Source organism: Syngnathus scovelli, chromosome 3 (genome assembly GCF_024217435.2).
Source record: "Syngnathus scovelli strain Florida chromosome 3, RoL_Ssco_1.2, whole genome shotgun sequence".
NCBI lineage: Eukaryota > Metazoa > Chordata > Actinopteri > Syngnathiformes > Syngnathidae > Syngnathus > Syngnathus scovelli.
Window position 1 is genome coordinate 18,230,866 of NC_090849.1, and position 21,669 is coordinate 18,252,534.

The 21,669-nt window shown below is 38.5% G+C and overlaps 1 protein-coding gene across 5 annotated transcripts in view; it reads left to right on the forward strand.

Moving 5' to 3' along the window:
- Positions 1–21,669, forward strand: part of grid2 (glutamate receptor, ionotropic, delta 2) — a 260,037-nt gene that overhangs the window by 142,320 nt on the left and 96,048 nt on the right. For all 5 annotated transcript variants that reach the window (XR_007490638.2, XM_049763926.2, XM_049763927.2 and 2 more), the window contains 2 exons: positions 5,408–5,695; positions 12,638–12,843. Coding sequence is in view for 4 of the 5 variants with exons in the window: in XM_049763926.2 (XP_049619883.1) it covers positions 5,408–5,695; positions 12,638–12,843 (494 nt within the window). In the remaining variant the exon portion in view is untranslated. The remainder of the gene's footprint in view (positions 1–5,407; positions 5,696–12,637; positions 12,844–21,669) is intronic.

Sequence of the window (21,669 nt, forward strand, 5' to 3'; positions counted from 1 at the left end):
CGCTTTTTAATGTGCTTCTGGGTCACGGCCACATCAATTTTAGCCTTTCAAATTTTATTCATTTATCTATTTAACAAATTTAAAATAAAATAAATTTAAAAATGTCATCTTAATTGTGTCCCTATAGATTTAATGTTGTACTGTCGTTTGACATGATTCAACCCTATATTTGGAACATGGTTGTTTTTACTGCACAACGTTTATGGTTCATATTCATACTATATTGTGTAAATTCACAATTAGTCAATTGCCATTCACTTTATATTGTACAGACAGTTGTTGACCATGGTCAGACCGATTCAAATGAATGATAATAATAGTTGATTTTTCTTTCTTAATGTAGTATTTCTGTTTCTTCCTGAAAACTATATCTGTGTTAGTGTTCCAATATGGCAGGCACGGTTTCCTCCAGTTATTGATTTGTTCTTCAGCCCCCCCCCCCCCCCCCCCCCACACACACACACACACACACACTGATCCACACAGGCTGAGGGCTGATGCATCAGTGAGATAACATACATGTCAAATTGTTTGTGTGTGTTGTGGCAGTAGCGTGAAACAGGCCATCTTTCACACCTAGGGGAAGGTCGAAGTGCGTGCCGTTCGTTTATTCTGACACAGTGGTGAGCTTGAGAGGATGTCCTTTGCGGAAAACATAGCACTCGTTGAGAGCATGCATGAGAAAAACCTGCTTTTGGATGTGGCTCAGAATTCTTACAATCGCAAATGGATAAAGCATATTTTACCATTTGATTTTTTGACTACATTTTCATGAGTGAATGAATGAGGCAGTGGATTGCAAATACAAAAAGTTACAAAAAGAACAAAATACATTTGAGGTTCTGCAGTCAGCAGGGGCTCTCGGGCAACAATGGAAAAAAATGATTTTTTTTTCCACTTTGGTTCGGTTGTTTTTCGTTTGCCTTTTTTCTTTATTTCCTAAAAAAAAAAAAAAAAGAGCACGCATTGCAGAGAATGGAACTGACTCATAATAAATGTTCATGGTTAATGAGGGAAAAATTGATCATGCTGTATATTTGCATTATAGGTCAAGGGTAATGGCTGTGTTTCAGACAGCCTTGTGATCGTAAAACAAAACTCAAAAGGAACATATAATTGACAATTCCTTAATATGTAAAGTGGATTTTTTTTATTCATTCATTTTCATCCACTTGATCTTTTCATTGCCTCCTGCTTTTAAGGTGTCCTGTGTTCAGAAAATAGGAGATCTCATTTTGTTCAAGTCTAAATAATTACAAGGTGCGGGTACGTAGAATTCAATCCAAAATGTCACAGTTGGACGGTATGCATTACGCAAATGCCTTTAAATAGAAACAGGAAGAAAACATTGACAGGGTGACTGGTCATAGAGCTTGTAAAATTGGATACATCAAATCTACAAAGCACTGTCTGCACTGTTTGCATTATGAGACGATGATCATTGCACTGATCTGCCTTAGACGTCTGTGTGGGTTGGCAGCCATTTTGGTGGCCATGTTTCAAGAGTGATAGGTGATGAAGCATTCCAAAAGACTGGAATTTGTTCACTCCCACACACGTCGGTTGAGTGCTCACATTTCAGTCAATATGCTCAACAATAAAGTAAGCAACATTCATCTGTGCAGCATTCAAGCACATTTGAGTGATTCATAAGAAAAAAAAACAGCATGCAGCGATTTTGCTGATGTAGCTTTTTACAGTCACAAAACAAACGACTGGCAATTTGCATCACATTGTTTAGTACAAAAAGCCTATCAAAGGGGACATATAGTGGGAAATAGACTTCAATTATTTGTATACTAATAGTTGCGTCTTGGGATTTCCGACCTACCCATCAAGTGTGAAATTAAACAACCAAGTCAATCTTTGCTTCCCTGCTTTTTCTAGAAATGTGTCTGTGAGTGAGCAATTTTACATAATTACTTCCGCTACATCAAGCCGTCAGTCAAATGATCAGATAGGCTAGCCAAAGATCCAGAGCCACTTTCAAGCAATGACTGTGTTAAACACTAGCGCCCCATCGGGTGTGACGCCATTGCTATCAATTCAATGGCAAAACTTTTTGTTTATTTTCTTTTACCCAATAGTCATGGCTCGGGCATCTTAAAAAGAACACCAAAAATTTGATTATTTGAGATTTTCAGCAAACATCAGAGAAATTGTATATTTGAAAATGGCAAATAATGAATGAAACCATGAAGATTGCAATTAATGTCTAGTTCTCAATCCTTGAGGTAATACGACAAAGGCATGTCATAGTCATGCTATCAAAACATTTAACAACGTTTTTAAATGATTAAAATTGCATAATAATTCTGCTTTAACCCGTAAGCAGAGAGCAATAAAGCCACCTTCATGGAGTCTTACAAGCGTGTGATATAAAAAGTACACTAAATGGCCAAATGAGTTACGGATTAGTTGTGGAAACCTTAATCGTGCTAAGCTAATGCTTTGTGGTGAAAGAGCTGCAGCCACGGTCTCGGCCTGCATGGTTAATCCGGTCGACAATGCATGGCTTCCCCATTCGGCTCAAATAATTTGCCTTTTTTTTCCACCCCCAAATTAAATTTATAGGTTGAACCTGCTTTAATTAACAAAGACTTGCACAATGGCCAGTGAAATCAAAACCCCTTTTCATTCGACTCATTAATCAGTTTTAATCTGCTGGCCTGAAATAACCTCCGTTAGCTACTCCTAAAAAGGACAATCGCTCCACACAATGTATTGCCAATTAAACACAGAATAGCTTTTGTGTGCATATATTCTTAGCTAGCGTCTCCAAATGAGTTTAATCACTGAAACTGCTGTAACAGATATAAGTTAGAGGAGGACAACACTTCAACAACATAATTAAACAATCGTCAAGTTGGCAAGATTAGAGAGTTAATTTCCCAATCCGTAAAATGTCGTAGGAAGTACTATGAGTAATCAAAGTGGACGCCAGACGCCTCACTGTTAACAGGGTTTCCCCAAATGCAAAACATATTGTTCTTTTTATTACTATTATTTCATCAGTAAGTATGTCTATGAATACAGAAGTAATATTAAGAGGCATAATAAACGTTTATTATCCAGAAATACAGTTAGGAATCTCAAAATAGTGTCCTGATTAGTTTATAAGGAATATTTGGTAACATATTTTCAAATATTTTAGTTTGACCTTATTTCTTTTTCTGTTAATATTTAGTATTTAAATGACTGTGAATAAAATCCTCATAAATATTTTTAGTCTGTTTTTTTTAATTATTTATGAAGCAATTGAACCACATAATTTTGAATATTAACAGCGAGCTCTCCGTTGCCCGCTGTTTTTCTGAGATTTAGCGTGGAGGCCCAGAAAGGCGTTCCCAGGCCAGTCAGGAGACATCCAGTGTGTCTTGGGTTATTCACCCTCGTGGGACATTTGCAGAACACCTCACTAGTGAGGGGACCTGGCATCATCCTAACCAAATGCCTGACCTTCCTTATCTGGTTCGTTTCACAGCAGTTGGACGTCTTCAATTTCTCTCCCTAGAATTTCTGTCCATATAAATGTTATGAACTGAATTGGTGGCAAAGGACAACCTTGGCAAAGTCCAACCCTCACTGGAAACGAGTTGGACTTGTGATGAGTGTGAGCTCAGAAACATAACAGTTGTCAACAGGTACTTGGAACATGATATGCAACAAGAAAACTTATTTCATCACATCAACATCATGGTCACAAAGAGTTTTAAGTGCAAAATAACCTCAGGCATGAGCCACGTGCTGCTTCCCCATGTCTGAAGAGAAAACGCATGTTTATCTGATCACTTGTGGCAGTCTGTTCTGGTAAATTTCCATTGCAGATGATGATAGTTTGCGTTGCCATGAGGGTAAACACAAGATGTCTGGTACACCGATAAACACACTGTGTATGAGCGGAATAGCAAATGTTGCAGGAAAGACAAAAAAAGTTTCATTCCAATTAAGGGCAGTGTAAAATATTCACAGGTGCTGATAAGCAATTCAAATGGGTGTGATGCTAACAAAATAAGTAAATAAACAAAAAAAGACGACTGGGGCTTTGACGGGAAGCTTTCTTAGTGTCTGTTTTGGACAAGACTGAAGATAACACGAGAGTGGGTTGAGCGAATGGAATTTTTTTTTGTTTGATACGGTGAGAAGCGGAGGAGTGTCGACAAGTGGAACGGCACTGAAATAAGCGCAGATAATGCTCTCAAGTTGAGGAAAGCACAAACACACTGGAGACTCAGAGGAATGGAAAAAAAAAAAACTGGCAAAGTCCCATCCTTTTGGCGGCAGACTTTTTCTCATATCAAACTTCAAGTGCATTTTTGTCAAAGCGTTAACGTTGTATGATTGTGCCTGAAAGCAGCTTGACGGTGGATCAATAGCTGCAACACTACAAGCTCATGTCCTGACTTCAATCTCATTCACTGGCTTCAATTTTGTTCAATTTGAGCAAAGAAAGCATTGCTTTTAAGGCAAAGGCATCAATCATTGGATCAAGGCTCTATTTTAGTGATAGTCATTGCGAATAGCTTGTTGAGTCTGTCTTAGTATTTAGTGGTCTGTGTGTGTGTGTGTGTGTGTGGTACTCAATATAGCTTAAGATAACACATCTCATCTAAAGAGACCATATTGTCACTGACTGGCACCTGTCATGATTTGCACTTTGAACATAGCGGGATTGTCTGTTTTCCTGCATGTGCAGTTGAAATGATGTAGCCAAACAACAAATGACAATATATCTATAACAAGTGCAATTTGCAAAGATTAGGGGTTATAATTAGCATTTCAAACAAGGGTTGAGGTTTCAAATTGGTTAGGGTTTAAAGTTCAGGTATCAAGGGTTGGAATTGGTGTTTAAAGCATGGGTTAAGGTTTTAACTGAAGGCTGAAAGTCAGAGTTTGGGTTTCAAGACATATATCACTGGTTTAAGTTTGGATTATTGTGTCAAAATGAGGTTTTCTTAGGGTTTTAAATTAGGGTATTATTTCTCATACAAGGATCAGCAAGTTAAAACTTTGTGGGTTGGGTTCGAGATCAAGGTTCTTTACGATAGTGTTTCCATCCTGGGTGAAAAGTTTCTTCTGTAATAATGGTTTCATGCCTGTGCAGGTTTTTTTTTTTCCAATGAGATTTTCAAGCCTGTCGGGGATTCGCACCCGGTTCAATCCAGGCTCAGAGTTTCAAGTCATTGTTTCAAATGGTTTCAAGATGGTGCTAGCGCTTCAGATGAAAGTTTCAAGCCGGTTTTAGGGGTTCAAATTGACATTTCAAGCCTATTTCACGGTTTCAATTTGTTCTTTAAAGATATGGTTTCTGTGATGGGTGTTCAACTGAATCCTGCTTTTATAACTACTTCACAAAGAAATAATTGTGCATATAATTGAACCTCCTTGTCCTTTTCCCTCCATGCAGCATGCGAGCTGATGAACCGTGGAATCCTGGCCCTGGTCAGCTCCATCGGCTGCATGTCGGCGAGTAGCCTGCAGACGCTAGCCGACGCCATGCACATCCCGCACCTCTTCATTCAGCACTCCAAAGCTGGCACGCCCCGCTCCGCCTGCCCGCTCACCAGTCGGAGCCCTGGAGCCGATGACTATACCCTAACGGTGCGGCCGCCCGTTTATCTCAATGAGGTCATCATGCAAGTGGTGTCCGAATACGGCTGGCAGAAGTTTGTCCTCTTCTACGATTCCGACTTTGGTAAGAGGGATTTTAGATTTGGCTTTTAAAGTATGTTTTTGTTGCCGACCCCTGCTCTACACCAAAGTGTGATATGCATATGATAAAGCGTCGCTATTTGACAAGCTTGGAAGATCATTATTGGCCATGGTGGGTGGAATACTGTAGGTAGTGTTTGTCCACACGGTTATCAGCACAGACTAACCGTTCCTATTCTAAACTATCTTGCCTTCCTTTTCCTTCCATCTGCATTCTTGCGCTATGAGAATGGAGGTAATTTAGCTGTGAGTCATAAAGGCGAGACAGCTGATACATTGCTCCTAATGGGCCAAACCTCCCAAATATGTTTCTCTCAAACATACCCTTAATGAGTGGTGTCAAAGCAAGTAGTTTGCTTTCTCTCGCCGGTGGGAAAACACCAGCTGCGACGATATTCATCAGTCGGTGGACGCCGCGGTCCGACAAGCCCGAGCTCCATAAAGAGACGCGTGATAGTTTTCTGCCTTCGGTGATTCAGGGTTGAATTACTTCTCATGGCCTTAATGAGCCTCCATTTTGCTCACTGTACTCAATAGAAGAAAGAAGTAATGCGTGGTCATCATTGATCTCCAATGGGAACTCTGCGGTGGGATTGTTTTGAAAAGCAATCCAGTAGCTCCGACTCAATCTCCGGCTGCATTAAAGTAGTTTATCGGTGTACTAAATATTTCAGAGGGAAGCATCTTCTAATGAGTGAGCTGCAGCATGCTGTTTATTTATTTGATTAATATTGAATAATGGCTAATGCAGCTTGCGTGGTTGCGTTGGTGGGGAGGAATGGTGTGAGGCAGCAGCACTCATCCTCCAGTTTTGTGTATCAGCCCTCCCCATCGTTAAATCACCCACGTGAAATAGATTCTGGTGTTCGTCATGAACTTCCTGGTTCGGGGTTGCCGCCTGTGCAAAGCTTCTTCACATCTTCTTTAATACATCTGCTGTATTATACTTTAACTTGAGAATATGGAACTACTAAATCCAAAGTGATTCCCCTTCAAATATTGTCTGTCCAGCACAAAATACTCTCAATCAAACCTCAGTCAGGACTTGAATAAACACAGAACACAGCTGAGGGAAAGCGTTTACCCAAAATATGACCCCAAATGGGCAATTTTAAAGAAGAGACACATTTTGCACACACCCGAGTTTGCCCGCTGTGGCTTGTGGTCATTGGTTTACCACACGGGTCCTCTGGGGTTTGGTTATGGTGTTCACTCATCCACTGAAGATTTTTTTAAATCATCACACTCGTTCCCTAATGGTCTTCCCTGTCGTCCATGGAGAAAGGAAAGCATACAAGAGATGGGGATGGTTGCAGCATCTCAGCCCTGGTATCATCCTTTAAAGATGATACTAGGGCTCCCAAAATTCTCTCCTTTTTAAAACGAGAGTCCTTTAGAGATCAGACAGCCAAATATGTGTCCTCTCAAATGGTGCTAAGGCACAACTGTGCTTATTTTCAGCTCTAGTGGTGCGACCCACACGACAAGAACACATGTATTCCATCTCTTTTACCAACCGTGACTTTTTTCTCCTATGCCATTTTTTCCCGGCCAACTTTTTCTTGTATCGCTGTGTACTCAAGGCCTTGTTTGGCAAATGTAATAACCCCTTAAAATTACTTTATGCTGACATTAAAAGGATTTCTCTTGTTTTAGATTTCACCTCAGTGACATGTGGGGCCTGAGGTAAAATGTTGTCACTAGATAAAAGAAATGTGTTCTTCGTGTGGTGTAGCAATTTAGTTGTCCCTGAAAATGATGTCTAAGGCCAGAATGAATTGGGTGATATTTTTGCGATTTGAAATTAGCAAGAAAACTCTGTTTTTGTGCTTAGACCAAAGCAATAAATTTATTATTTTGGTGACATAGGAACTATGTCGAAGAATTTCATTTGGACAAAATTTGAGCTTTGAATTCCAAAAGACCTTGTCTACCATACTGCGGTCTGCAGCTACTGCATTGTCTTCCATTTTTGCTATGTGGCAAGTGAATTAAAGTTCATAACTATTAAAATAACGCTACCTTGTGCACTCAACACTGTGGACTATCTAATGAATTATATTGAACTACTCGTCTTAAATCTTCTTGCGAGCAGTTCTCTCATCGTAAAGTCTCAAGCTGCTCGACGACAAAGGGAGATTTGTTTCTCCCCCGTTTGTGTCCATAACTCTAGAAACTGTGAAAACGTCAAGCGCTAATCTTGCTGGTTTGCACAAAAAGGATGGGAAGGCGTATCGTATTGCATCTGCTGATAGTGCACCGAAATGTGTCGTTTGTCTCCGGACGAAGAGAAATTAGTGACAGCTGGATACGGAAGACGCATTAGTTTGGTGGTTACAACAGTAGACTCGAAACAAGGTGGAACAAAACAAAGTCACCATGAGGATTTTTTTATTTTTTTTTTAACATGAAGCGTCTGCTCACTTCACTTTATATTGAACGCAAGAAGTGAAGATTTGAAGAGCATCTGGAAAATTATGAAAGTCACAAAATGGCTGACATGTTGTTTTACATGTAAAAGTCATTGCTCTTATACCTTCAAGGTGCAAAAGAGATTGTAAGCTCCTGCAAGTGTATGATAGTGAAAACGTGCCTGGCATTACAAACATGAGAAAGGTTTCAATTTAAGAAGCGGGTGACTAAACCGGAGTCTGCACTTAATCTCCGTGGTCTTTCATATAGAATCTAAAAGCATAAAAAGTACCGGATGTGGAAAGGAAAGACTACAGGGAATTTTTTTCCTTCTCTCTAGAGGTTCTACAGGCAAGTTTGCCTGCACGATTGGAAAATATATATATATTTTTTTCATTTTTAATGAATTCACAATATTAGTCCGTTTCCCTTGTTAGAGTAGAGCTGAAGACAATTCCCAAGTTCAAGAAGAAATTAACTTTTGACGGATATGACATTTGAGCCAGGAGGAAACTTACCTGTTTTCAAGTAAGGAAGTAAACATGATACACACTGAGAGTCGATACATTTTTCTTTTTAGTCCGTATTGGCTCCCAGCATGTAATTGGTTAGAGGACAAATGGGGAAAAAAAATAGATAAAATATATTGTTAAGATAGCAAGAAGTCTGAGGGGGAAGCAACAGAGCCGGCGGTAGATTACACATTGGATTGAACAGAGTGGAGGGAATGAAGGCGAACAAATAAACACAGAGACGTTTTCTAAGGTGCGAGTAGCTCTCACATCCTTAGAGGATTTTCAACATCTACACCAACGAAAGGACGGACCCAAGGCCAACACCTACAGAAGTGAAGTACAGCACAGAAGCTGATAAACATCTTAGAGCAAAACTGAACATGGCCAGCTGGACTGGCTTAAAAACGTTTTACGGGATTGGTGATTACAGGTTTACTGTCAGAACAGATAGTCATTAAGAAGGAAGTTAGTAAATAAAGTTCGGACCTAGTAGCGAAGATCAAATTATATACAAGGTCACAAGGTTTAATAGTAAAACTAATAAAAGCTAAGCTAAACACATTTTCCAAAGAATTAAAACTGATAACTAACAAATGCACCCTAAAAACTAACTAAAATTAACTGAAGTCAAAATGAAATAAAAATTTTAAAAAAGTGGAAGGAAAAATAACAACTAACAATAACAAAAAATCTAAACTGTCAGCTGCAGTACACAAATGATTAGCTTCTTCTTGATGACCTTTAAAATGACAATAAAACAAGCTGATGTCAAACATGTTAAGCACTACAGTCCAAATTCAACTGTACCTTACCCTAGTTTTTTTTTCAGACTTAAATGTGCAGAGATTCTTCATTATTTACATTTTTAACCCCTTGGTAGGAGGCATACACATCGGAACGAGTATCATGCTCGTTTTATCATATGTCCATTTAGGTAATGAGCTGGAGAAATGCGACCGGTGTTAATACCCAGTGGAGAACGCTATCGCTGCTAACCACATTTATAATTACAATTTATAATTTATTATTCTCCAACTTCAATAAGCATCATGTTCCTCAACTCAAGGTTGGGATGTATTATAAATTACCTTATGTATTTTCAAAAGCAGAACACTGTACTCTGGCAATATAGGTTCTCCGATTAGTCTTAAGATGAATGCCTCCCTCAAGTAGCTGTGATTACATTTTTCACTGCTCAGCTCATTTGGACTCGATTGCTAATCAAAACAGCAGTACCTATGGAGACAAGTCTCAAACTGTCTGCCATCTTTATGTTTCGTACTACTGTTGCCTTTAATGATGATGAATATTTCAGTAGATTTGTGTTGTAACACCACAGTGTTGTACCAGATATTGGTTTATATATTTTTTCCACTCCTCTCACTTTACAAACTGAAAACCGAAGCATACATGTTACCGTGTTATCTAAAATAAGTATCAATTTGCAGAAAAATAATAGGATCAATAAATATTTAAACATAATTATAACGAGCACTGAGTATTTTCTGTGACTAATATTCACTGATCATAGTGCTAATTTTCTTGGACTTAATACTGTGGAAAAGTTTTTTTTATATTATTTAATTTTTCTAAATATTTAAACACAATTATAACGAGCACTGGGTATTTACTGTGACTAATAACACTGATATTCACTGATCATTGTACTAATTTTCAATGGCTTTTCTTGGACTTAATACTGTGGAAAAACTTTGCTTGGTCGAGGAAGTTTTTTTTTTTTTTTTCTTTTAGGACACAGGACAACTTTTTGAGGCTTATTGCATAATTCAAGAAGCTTTCTCTGGTGAGCGTTGATGTGCAGGTGGAAGGACAGCCAGAGGTGTAGGCCAAGGGAAAGACAAAGATGTCCAACAGCACAACACGACCGGATGGCGATTATATAAAAGGCTGCTGCACGCATGCGACACGCTAAAAAGACCCAAAGTGTTTTTTTAGGCCACGGCAAAGATGTCCGAGGATCCTGTTGAAATTGCTTTGTTTCATTACAGCAACTAAATTGTCTTCAATTTATTTTGTTTGACCTATTTTAGGGCCTGCGGTCATGAAGTTGACTTTACTTGGCTTACTTTGGCTTTATTTTCTTTTTAATGACACCATAGAATTAAACCAGTATCTCAAAGATATAAAATGTAATGGGGCCACCCATCAGTCGTCCATTTTCTTTACCACTTATCATCATTAAGGTTAGGGCTGAGCTGGACCCTGTCCCAGCTAACTTTGGGTGGCAAACATAGAACCCGAAAGTGAGCTGGCTGCTCAGTTTAATAGGGTGACATTAGGTTGACTTCAATAACAGTAAAATAATGGAATGTAAACAACAAAACAAGTTTAGTGGTCATCAAAGTGGTCAGTCTTAATAAATTAAATGTTGGATAAAAAGGGTAATATATTTTTTCAATATACATTTTCTGCCAGTAAAACAGGAAAATTAGAAAAGTAACGTTTCTTCAAACAAAAAATGGCTTCGCTAAAAAATATATGTATTTGCACTATGCCTCCAAAAATATTGTCAAAATATATTAATATATATTAAATATAATAAAATATATGTATAAATGTCTTATTTTGAGTATCTTGGCAGGCAAATAAAAACATATTTTGAGATATTTCATATCAGATTAAAAAAAGAATTGCAGTGTGATTATTTTTGGCCCATTCACAACAAGCAACAGTTAGATTTTTCGTGACATCACACTTAACAATTAAGGTCTGACCCTCCTACTTGGTTTGCAGACAACACGGGGGTTCAAAGTGCAACAACTGTAGGTGGGTCGAGACGTTCAGCGTTCTTGATTTACAATTAAAATAAGTCATTATCTATACCAAGAGTCATTTGTCTGGTAAAAAAATAAGGATACAAGTGTCAGTTTATTCACTGCTTGAACGCCTCAACACTTAATGAGGTACATGCAGGTCAAGGTAATCCTAATTAAGACACTTTAGTTGATATCCTCCGCTAATGATGCCGGAGAATTTGTGTGTGTGTGTGTGTGTGTCTATATACCGGCTTGTGTGTGTCATAGGTAAATCAGCAAGCTAATGATGTATTTGATATGAAAACAAATGACATTGCCAAAGTCATGGCTATGCAATTAACTAGATAGATTAGTCTCAGAACATGAGGGAAAAGGCGAGGGGAGATGTTGTGCTTGCATTAATAGGACAGGAGTGACGAGAAATGACGCATGTCGGGAAGAGATTTCTTTTTTTTTTCTAAATTACATATACGAATGGGATGTTTGCGGGTGAGTCTGCTTATATGTACAGTACAACAACTGTTTTACATATTAACATTAAAGCCTATGGATAATCTGGCCTATTTTTCATTTTAAAAAATCTAATGTGACCCTTGAGCACCAAAGTTTGCCAAACCAGATAGACTTTATTACAAAGTAAACAAGCAACCGTCCTGGCTGCTCAGTGCAACATGGCAAAAGGTTGCCTTTCAGCATCTAAAGATCCACGCCACCACCATTTTTCTTTTTCTTTGACTTTTTGTCATGCAACCACAGAAGGGTGATTATGTAGAAAAAAATTGTGATTGACACCTAACTCCCACTTTCAAGTGAGTCATCCATTTTTATTATTATGGTTTATTTAAGTATAGGGTATTAAAAATTTCTAAGGGAAAAACATGTTATTCCACTTGAAAATGGAATATGTTTAAACCACAAGCCTTTAATAATACAAAGACTCATCAAATGCAAGAAAGCAGCATCTCGCCGCCAGTAAAGCACCCGTGAAGAAAGACATTTACAGAGTCTATTCAAACGCAATTAATACGCTATAAAATGATCATCAAATACAATTCAGACTGTGGAGATGGTGATGGGAAATTTACCAGGGCAGTTCTGTGTCTTTAAAATGGTGAAGGAGCATCTAGCACATGACATTGAATTTGAATCCTGTTTCCATACCTGTAGGACGTTACCTTTGATAGTCCCAGCCAAGTCGTGATCATTTCTTCTTTTGTCCAGATATCCGTGGTATTGAGGACTTCCTGGACCGTGCCTCTCACCATGGCATGGACGTGTCTCTCCAGAAGGTGGAGTCCAATGTTAACATGATGATCACAAGCCTGTTCAGGACCATGCGGGTGGAGGAGCTACACCGCTACAGGGACACGCTCCGCAGAGCCGTACTCTTCATGAGCCCAGCTACCGCTAAGGCCTTTATCTCTGAGGTAAACCATCAAATTTATTTAAAAAAAAAAATCCTACCTTGTAAGTGCCAAAGTTCTCACTCGGCGAATTAATCAAGAATTCAACCACGTTGGCATGATCTTTGTCTTTTTATACTCAATGATCAGCAGGAGTTGGAAAAATAAATAAAAAAATTAAAACATATATAATAATATATAAATATTTAATAATAAAAAAACCTAACATACACATTTTTGGAACATTCAAAAAAATCCAAGCCGAGATTTGAATTCAGAACCTTCAACCACATGCATTTCTTTTTCAATGTGTATTGATCACATGACCAAACATAACTTGCAACAATATAATTGGCGCCAACATTCGATGAATTGCTATCCTCTGTAGTTTTTATGCAGTAATCCTTAGTCAAATCCAATAATTGCATTAAATAATTACTAGGTAGTTAATTGCATTAAGCCCTCATTATTGCCTCTTTATTGGCTCTTTTCTTTGTGTCCCCACACATGCATACACGAACACATGTGGACAATCTGGATCTCCATTTTCTCCAGTACAAAAATGATATTTAAATCATGCTTGTGCTTGCGTGTTAGTTATGAATTCATAATTTAAAACCCTGATCCCACGTGACATCTCTTCATCTCAGTTTAATTAAAAATGACCTCTGTAAGACCAGTCACAGTCTAATTTGGATGGAAGTGTGTTTTGGAGGGGACTGAAATGTGTGTCTGCCGTAGCAAATATGTTCTGTGTGACTGTAATTAACACAGTTTTTTTTTTTTTTTTTTTCTTCTGGTGAACACACTTCATGCTGTCTAACTGTGCCCATGGGTGAAGGTATATTTTTTTTGACATTTTCATAGACAGGTGCATTTAGAAATGGGCGTTTGCGCCGTTGTGGGCCTAAACACAGCCAACTTGATTCCCAGCCAATCGAAGCAGCTTCCCTCATTCCCTTGAAATTTAACACAGATGACAGGTGTGGCATGGCGGAAGCAAAAAGAAGTCCTTGAAATCCTTGCAGGAGGTTGGCATAAGCGAAGTATGTGTTTAAGGAACTGCAAGATCTCTACTTGTGGATGTTCTGGTAAAGAGTGCGAAGTCAGAACTTTGGGTGCGCCTTAAGGTTATTTGAAAACTTTTTTTTTTTTTTAACCACAAGAGAATACCAAGCCATGTGCCTGTTCTTGCAAGAAAAGCACACAAAGTTAAAGTTCTCGCTGAATTCTTTACAAAGCTCATCTGTCAAACCGGTGTTGTGACACTTCAATTACCTGCTTGTGTGATTGCCAGAATGCCAATGGAGGTGCCCTGTGGGACCTCTGGCTGCAATGTTGATGTACCCCTTAAAAGTTACGCTGTGTCTATTGCAGATGGATTCGGCCCTCTTTGTGACGTTCCTCTTTGACTTTTCATTTGAGTTTTATTTTCTTTACGAAGGTTGACACCTTAAACTTATTTACTTTATTTTTGCTTACTTTATTTACTTAGTGGCAGGAAGTTTTCTGTAGATGGAGTGTCAGGAGATTATAATGATAAGATCAATCATTATTCAATGTGATTTGATTAATTTTGTCTCCCCCGCCTGCATAGATAAAAGACAAGAGCACACACACGGACACGGTGTTTTGCGAGCTCATTTGTCGCAGAGGTATGCATTCGTTCTCCCATGCAACTGAAAGCTGTCTCAACAAATAGACAATATAGCAAAGCGAGAAAGACAACTAAACAGTGACAGATCAACATTAGCCGCTTGATTCATTATTGGCATCATTTGGATGCGGCCCCTTGCAAAATTACCCTGCACCAAGAGACTGGCGCGTTAGATTAGATTATGCACCTAATTTGGAGGGCAATAACAAATGTTTGCTGTCACGTTATCTGTGTGATTTGCAAGATCCAATAAACACAAGTCCGTCAAATGTAAATGGAAAAAAAGGCCAGCGAGAGAGAGGTACTAGATTAATACTTCATAAAAGCTTCTGTTTGATCACAGCAGGGATTATCAATAAATTACATACATAATGTTTTCCACTAAGATAAAAAAACAAGAAGAAGCAATTTTGACTTGGCCTTAATATTTCCCTCTTTCGCTTCCACACGCAAACTCGCATGTCACATTCAATATGCAAAGAAGTGGGAAAGATATAAATGTTGCCATTTGATATCAAGATGTTAAAATATTTACAAACAACAATGCAATTCCAGAACAGCTTCCTCTTCAAGTGACAATTTTATTTTATTTTATTTTTACTTGAACAACTTTTCGAAGTGAAGCACATTGAATAATGTATTGCATAGATGCATTGCACTAGTTTTTTGTTTTGTTTTGTTTTTTTGAGATAACTCTGCCATCATCATGACAACCACCACATATATATATATATATATATATATATATATATATATATATATATATATATATATATATATATATACCTGTTCAAAAATGCAAATACTGTAATTGGCATGTCAAGCACATCACCACAATTCAAAAAGGTACATACAAATAATTTTAACTGTCTCATATTATACTATTAAACCTTTTGTGATTTTATTTTGTAATCTCCCTATCAATTGATAATCAGATCTTTCCCTCTAAATGCTTTATATTGTACATAACGTAAAGTAGCTGTCTTCCTCTGGGAGGTGTTTGCATCCAAATGGCAGCCTTCTTGCAGACTGTCATGTTATCTCCTGGTAACTGTCGAAAGTGTAATAGGGTCAAGTCTCTGCGTCAAATGGGCTTTCCTCCCCTGAGTCCCGGCGGGAAATAGATAGAAGACACGGCACGGTGGGATAATTGAGAAGGCGTGAGATAATAATCTGTTTTTAAGGTCAGACGGGCTGGAATCTCATCTTTTGCCTCTCTGCAGATTTTCTAGCATGTGCGTTGTTTAATAAATTATCATTTTATAATTCATCTATATGTGCACAAGTCCCCCCCTGTGTAAATGAAGTGTGTGTTTCTCTCTTCATAGCTGGAGATTGTTTTTTATGTTAAATGGAGACCATGATATTGGTTGTTGGAATTGATTATTGTTTGTATTTAATTTGGAACATTATATGTCTTCATGTCTGTGATTGAAATAGTCTAAAACAGGGATGGACAACATGTGGCTCACCAAGCACATGGACTAATTGTCGCTGACTGTCACTTTGAAGAATATTAATCAACTGTTTAAGCGCACACACATATTGCTTGCTTCACCAAGGTTTATTGAGCCAAGGCACATAATTTGCATGAAGAAAAATGTCACATCACAACAGCAAGCAACAAACTGTCACAATAACAATATACACAGGTTAATTGCTATTGCATTTGATTGTTCGGCCTGTCACTACATCACTGGCAGAGATTGAATAAAAACACTGTAGCAAATTGTTTTCGGAATAATTCAAATATATATATATATTTTTTTTTCGCGTCATCTCTCATGGCACACTTGTTGGAAAAGATATGGTAGACTAATAGGTAGTAACAGTACAATATATATATATATATAAAATAATTCACAGTATTGAAACTCACTGTTTCTGAAAAATCATTCCCTTGTTGGAAAACGTACTGCTCGCAGTTGTTGTTTTTTTTGTTCATGCAACCTATTATATTCCGTTCCATACACCGCCAGTGTACAACCTGTGAATATTCTCATTCATCCAGGTTCTCCAAGTGTCCTAATGTAGTCCATCCTCTTGCATGCCACAGGAATTGCTGGGCATATATAGACAAAAATCGATTTGCACTGACATCCGCATCTTTAGACAATTTTCTTTCTGGTTTGTGCTGTATTGTGGAGCAGCACCATTAAAGTATAGTATCAGTATATGGCAAAAGTAACTTGGTATAGGAGTTGGATTTTATTTAGGTGGATTATGGACTGAGACAGAAGTAGAAGCAAGTAGGACAGGACAGAGGTGCACTTATGGATACAGATTTGCGAGGAAAATAAACATGGACGTGCGCACCATTAAATGTGTTCCTGTTAAGTGAAAATAATTTAGTCTGATTTCCCTACCAGACCCAATTAGAACCAAATCTTAGAAACAAGTCATACATCAAAAAGTGACTTTTGATTACCGTTCCACCCCAGCCCTGCCAACCAGCTACGAGTCGCCACTCACTATTTCTCCTTTGAACTGCTGTATATTTGTCAACATGTTGTGCATGGCGCATTTGGCTCTTGATGCTGATGGAGTTAGCCACCCCTTGCGCTAAAATGTTCCACGGTCCATGCATCGAGCTCCAGCGATACCTGCAAGGTGGTAGGGTAGCATGTGGCATATGCAGCGACCCCAGGAGGACCGATCACATTTGTAATTGACGAGCCAAGCAGATGCTCCTCTGCACCGAGCGCAGCTGCTTAGTCTGCTCGCTCCTAATTCACTTCGACGTCAAGCCTTCCAACTGTGACACTCATTTGACCCCTTCTAGGTCTGCTTGTACTTACTGATCAATCTTGGATTGAATAGTTCAACTTAAACAAAGCAGAACCTTGATGGAATATATGCAATGCAATGCAGTTTGGATTTTTCCAGTGATGAAATCAATTATTATCCAAAACAGCAGCTCTTCATGTATTGCTGTTTTAAAACCCAGTTTCACTCGATATGCTTTGTTGCATATCATTAACTTTGTTTAATGTTATGACAAAATTGAATGAATAAATCAATCTTCACATGCTCCCCCTGACCACTATTTACTTGTTAACCTTGTTTGGATTAATTAAAGTGGTGCGGTGGGTTGTAAACAATTTCCCTGTATGGTGTAAAAGATGATTAGCCTTCAAGTAGATTCAGCCATATGGTCACCCCGATGTTTTATCCGTCAATGTTTATGGTCCAGTGCTTCTTCCTGTATTTGTTCCATTTCTACATCATCTTTTTGGTTGTATTGGGTGAATTATAATGTTGGTAATATTGTTAAATAACACCTACCTTATGTGTCGTTGAGTAAATAATCGATTTGAAGCAAAACAGTAGCTATGTGCAAGTGTCAAAGTATGAGCGTTGTTTCAAATATTCAGCAACCAGTAGCAAGGATGTTTCTCACTTTGACTCTATCCTGAGTACCGTGCGAGTGCCGACCCTCTTAGGCGTTTGATTGACACTGGTGAAGATGAAGCTGTGCGCAATGTCATGAACAGTTGACCTATGGCTGAAGGCTTCATATAGCTCTTGTCACCACAGGGGCAGACGAATAGCCTGCATGGTGACTGACTGACTGGAGTCATTTTTTCACTCGGCCAAATATTAGTGAAACCTGGGAAGACAAGGTGATGCTCCACACGCCATGTAACCTACACACATGTAGGCATGCGAACAGTAGCTGACCTTGTCTGTTCATCCATGATTGTTTTTCCTTTCGTTCCATCTATCTTCATCTGTCGAACCAACAGACGCCCACGCACATACTGTATAGCTAACCTTTGGGGTCATTTTCTCCAAGACATTGCCACGGGCGATATTGCTCACTATCATTCCTCGGCCACAGGTTAAAATCCCTTTAATTCATCTGTGTTCTTTTGCCGTCTTGTGCTGTTGGTGTCAAGTGTTTTCCGTTTTCTGCTAGCTGCGCTCGTTGTAAAGACGTTTTACAGGCGGGCAATAAATGGCCGTAATGGAAAAATGATTCTGTGTAGCTTGGGCTCTTATGAAGTCAATCGGATATCGCATCAAGATGAGTAAACTACTTTGCTTGGAATTACTGGACCATGCCTGGACATATAAAAAGAGTGTAGTGACCGTGAAATTTTACTAATGCAATTCCGCATTGATGACTGGGGTTTTCCAAACTGCGAGCCGGGGCCCAATGTCTATTAATCATTACTTGGGCAAACCATTTCCTGCTTGCTGCCATGAACTACATTCAACATCCTCTTTGTTCTTGATCATTAGTTGGTTGTATGTGCAATATTGTGTAGTGGTTGTCAATATTCTAATAGCAGTGTGCTTTGAGAAGACTTGTCTTACATTGATCTTAAAAGTATACACATGATTTAACTTTGAAAGGATGCACCAGAAGCGTACATATACTTGCACATGCAGTGAAGACTTTCCACCTATCACAAACAACCTAGGCTAAATTTGGCTCCGCCTTTCTGTCACCTAAGTTCATGCACCTGAGACGTAATATTTCAGCCCAGGACAAATGGCCGGCTCAATACTGTAGTCTATTTTATTTATTTTTTTAATTCTGAACAGAACTGTATAATTTTATAATTTGGGGTGTCAGGGGGAACTACTGACCACTTTTGTACTTTTGTACTATTTGAGTCACAGTCTAGTTCTCAAGCCCCATGACGTCTTGTGTCACATCACCATTATCCATTTTTAACAGAAGATTTTCTTTTGTAAACAAGTCAAGCACACAAAAAAAAGTTTGCAAAGCTTTTGTGGAAGTGACAGCACGCATTGTCGAGCAATCTGACAGCCGTGCTTGCTCTCTCGGAAGAAAAAAAAGCTGCATAGCATTGACTGGGTGAAGGCAGACCCACAAACACTATTCTTCATTTTGTCAGCCTGAAATCAGAGCACTTTTGTTTTTTGACATAATTTAAATTTGGTGTTCTGAGTTGGAGAATTTTACATTAAAATTCAGGATGTACTTGGCAGGTTGCGCACATATTTTAGAATTACTTGGAAAAAGCTTTGAAAAATGAATGCACTGATGAATGGCTGCCAACTGCTTTAAAAATGTAAAAGTATAGCGTTTGTGTCAATATCAAGTGTGACAGTAGCATACATGTTTGAAGAGATCCTTCTGCTTCAAACACCTTCACGTTTCTTTATTATTCTCTTCTAAAATATCATGCTCATCACTTAATTTGGATTCAAATTACAATAACGTGTCATTGCCATGGCAACTTCTGACATCGACATAAAGTGAAGGCTGTAAAGTCATCCAAATTTACAAGAAACCTCAATTTGATAAGCACCGAATTATTAACTCAAGCACGTTTTGCTTTTTTCTTGAACTTTTTTTCAATTATTTTTAAAATAAAAAATGGTAGCATGTGACCTGTGACACGAATTGCTTTAAAATGAAGCTTTTGTTATTTATTCAAATTGTCTTTACATTGTATTTTTTTTCTTTTTATACCTATTGAGTGTTAAAATGGATTTTTATTAATCGCAAAGAATTTAAAACATTTCTGTCTTAATACTGTGAAATATTCTCCTCGAAATACCTCAAAGATCCAAAATTAAGGTGCAAGGTCTTCCCTTGCTGAAATTAAACATCTCTACTCGACCAATAACATGTAATGTCGTTACCATGAAGATTATGGGAAGCACTGCCAGTGATTTTCATGCTTTCTACCATGGAGGTCATCACCAAGCTTCCAATTTTCACTTGACATTTAATGCACAGGACTATATATGAGAGACACATTCAGCCGACATGTGGCCAAATTCAAACAAAACAAACTATGTGCCGCGCGAATCTGTGCATGCAACAAAAGTCATTGAAGCGCCGCTTATCTTTTTGGCTTTGACATGACTTTGTTTCGGACAGTCTAGGCTAGCATCGTTATGTTTACCGTAAACCTCTCAAGACGCTTTCCATATATTTGTCCACCCATTGATTGTTCATATCTAAATGTCAGGTTGCATCTTGTCATATTTATTGTTGTGTGCGTGTCTGTGCCTGTTTGTTTTCAACGTTCTCTCAAAGGATTTGCCAGTTGCTTGAATTTGCGGCCCAGTCAATAACTAAAAGGCCATCGAGTGTGTGCACATAGAAAAGTCGTGTGGCTCAATGCATGTTGGCCATTTTATACTTTCTGCCCCAGTAGCACTTGGACACAAAGAGCTTTTCTGTCTGAACATGTGGAGACACCAAAAGGCGAGCCTGGACGGATATATACCAATGTCTGCTGAATGTGCACAAAAAAAACGAGTGACTTTGCTGCTTTTTTTTTTCTCACGCTGTTCTCTCTTTTTTTATCGATAATGTCGATAGCGCAAGAGCAGCGCTGGAGAGCAAGGGCGAGACCCCGTCAACGGGACGCTTGGTGGCTTTTGTCGAGTGTGACAACTCGCACGCACACATGCACACACACACCAGTTGATTATTGACGCATGACCACTGCCGGATCAGATTAATTAAAGCGACCATAATGGCAGCGATTTCAAGTCATTAGCTGCAAGGAAGGAAGCGCACGGGCCTTTGACACGCGTCCGGCGCATGTCGTGGTACGCTCCATTGCTTTGAAGCAAAAGACTTAATTACACAAAATCTCACTCTTTCCTGAACAGAATACACTGTACTGGAAACGAAGGCCTGAGAAGTCATTTACTCTCATCTCGCTGGGGCTTAAATACACAGTGCCTTGATGGAAACTATCCCATTTCCTCAAAATAGTGGCCATGAGGGGTGATTATTTATTCAAGAGCAAAACTAAGGAGGCCTGGGAAATAATAAACTATGTTCTTGGTGTATTATAATTTGTCAAGACTACGGCAAAAATACCGTTCTTAATTTTTGCTCTCTTTTTTCTTTAATTTAGCTGTATGAGAGTGATGGCCATTATAAACTTGGACACTTCTTAAAGTGAAGCATCAAGTCACGTGTGGTCTTAAAATAGTGAGCATACGATACAAATGTTCATCTATTTCCAGCACACACAATGTATGGGAAAAAAAAGATAACCCATTATTAATACAATTTGTCAGTGTGACAACTGCGGGCATATTTGCTTTTAAAAAGGTTAAAATGTGAGACAAAATATTGTGTTAGCAATGCCTTAATTGGTATGCATGTGGTCAAAAGTGCTTCAGGGTACATTTTGGTCAGATTATTAGATCCGGTTTTTATGAGGGCTAAAGCACATTTTGTTATTTTT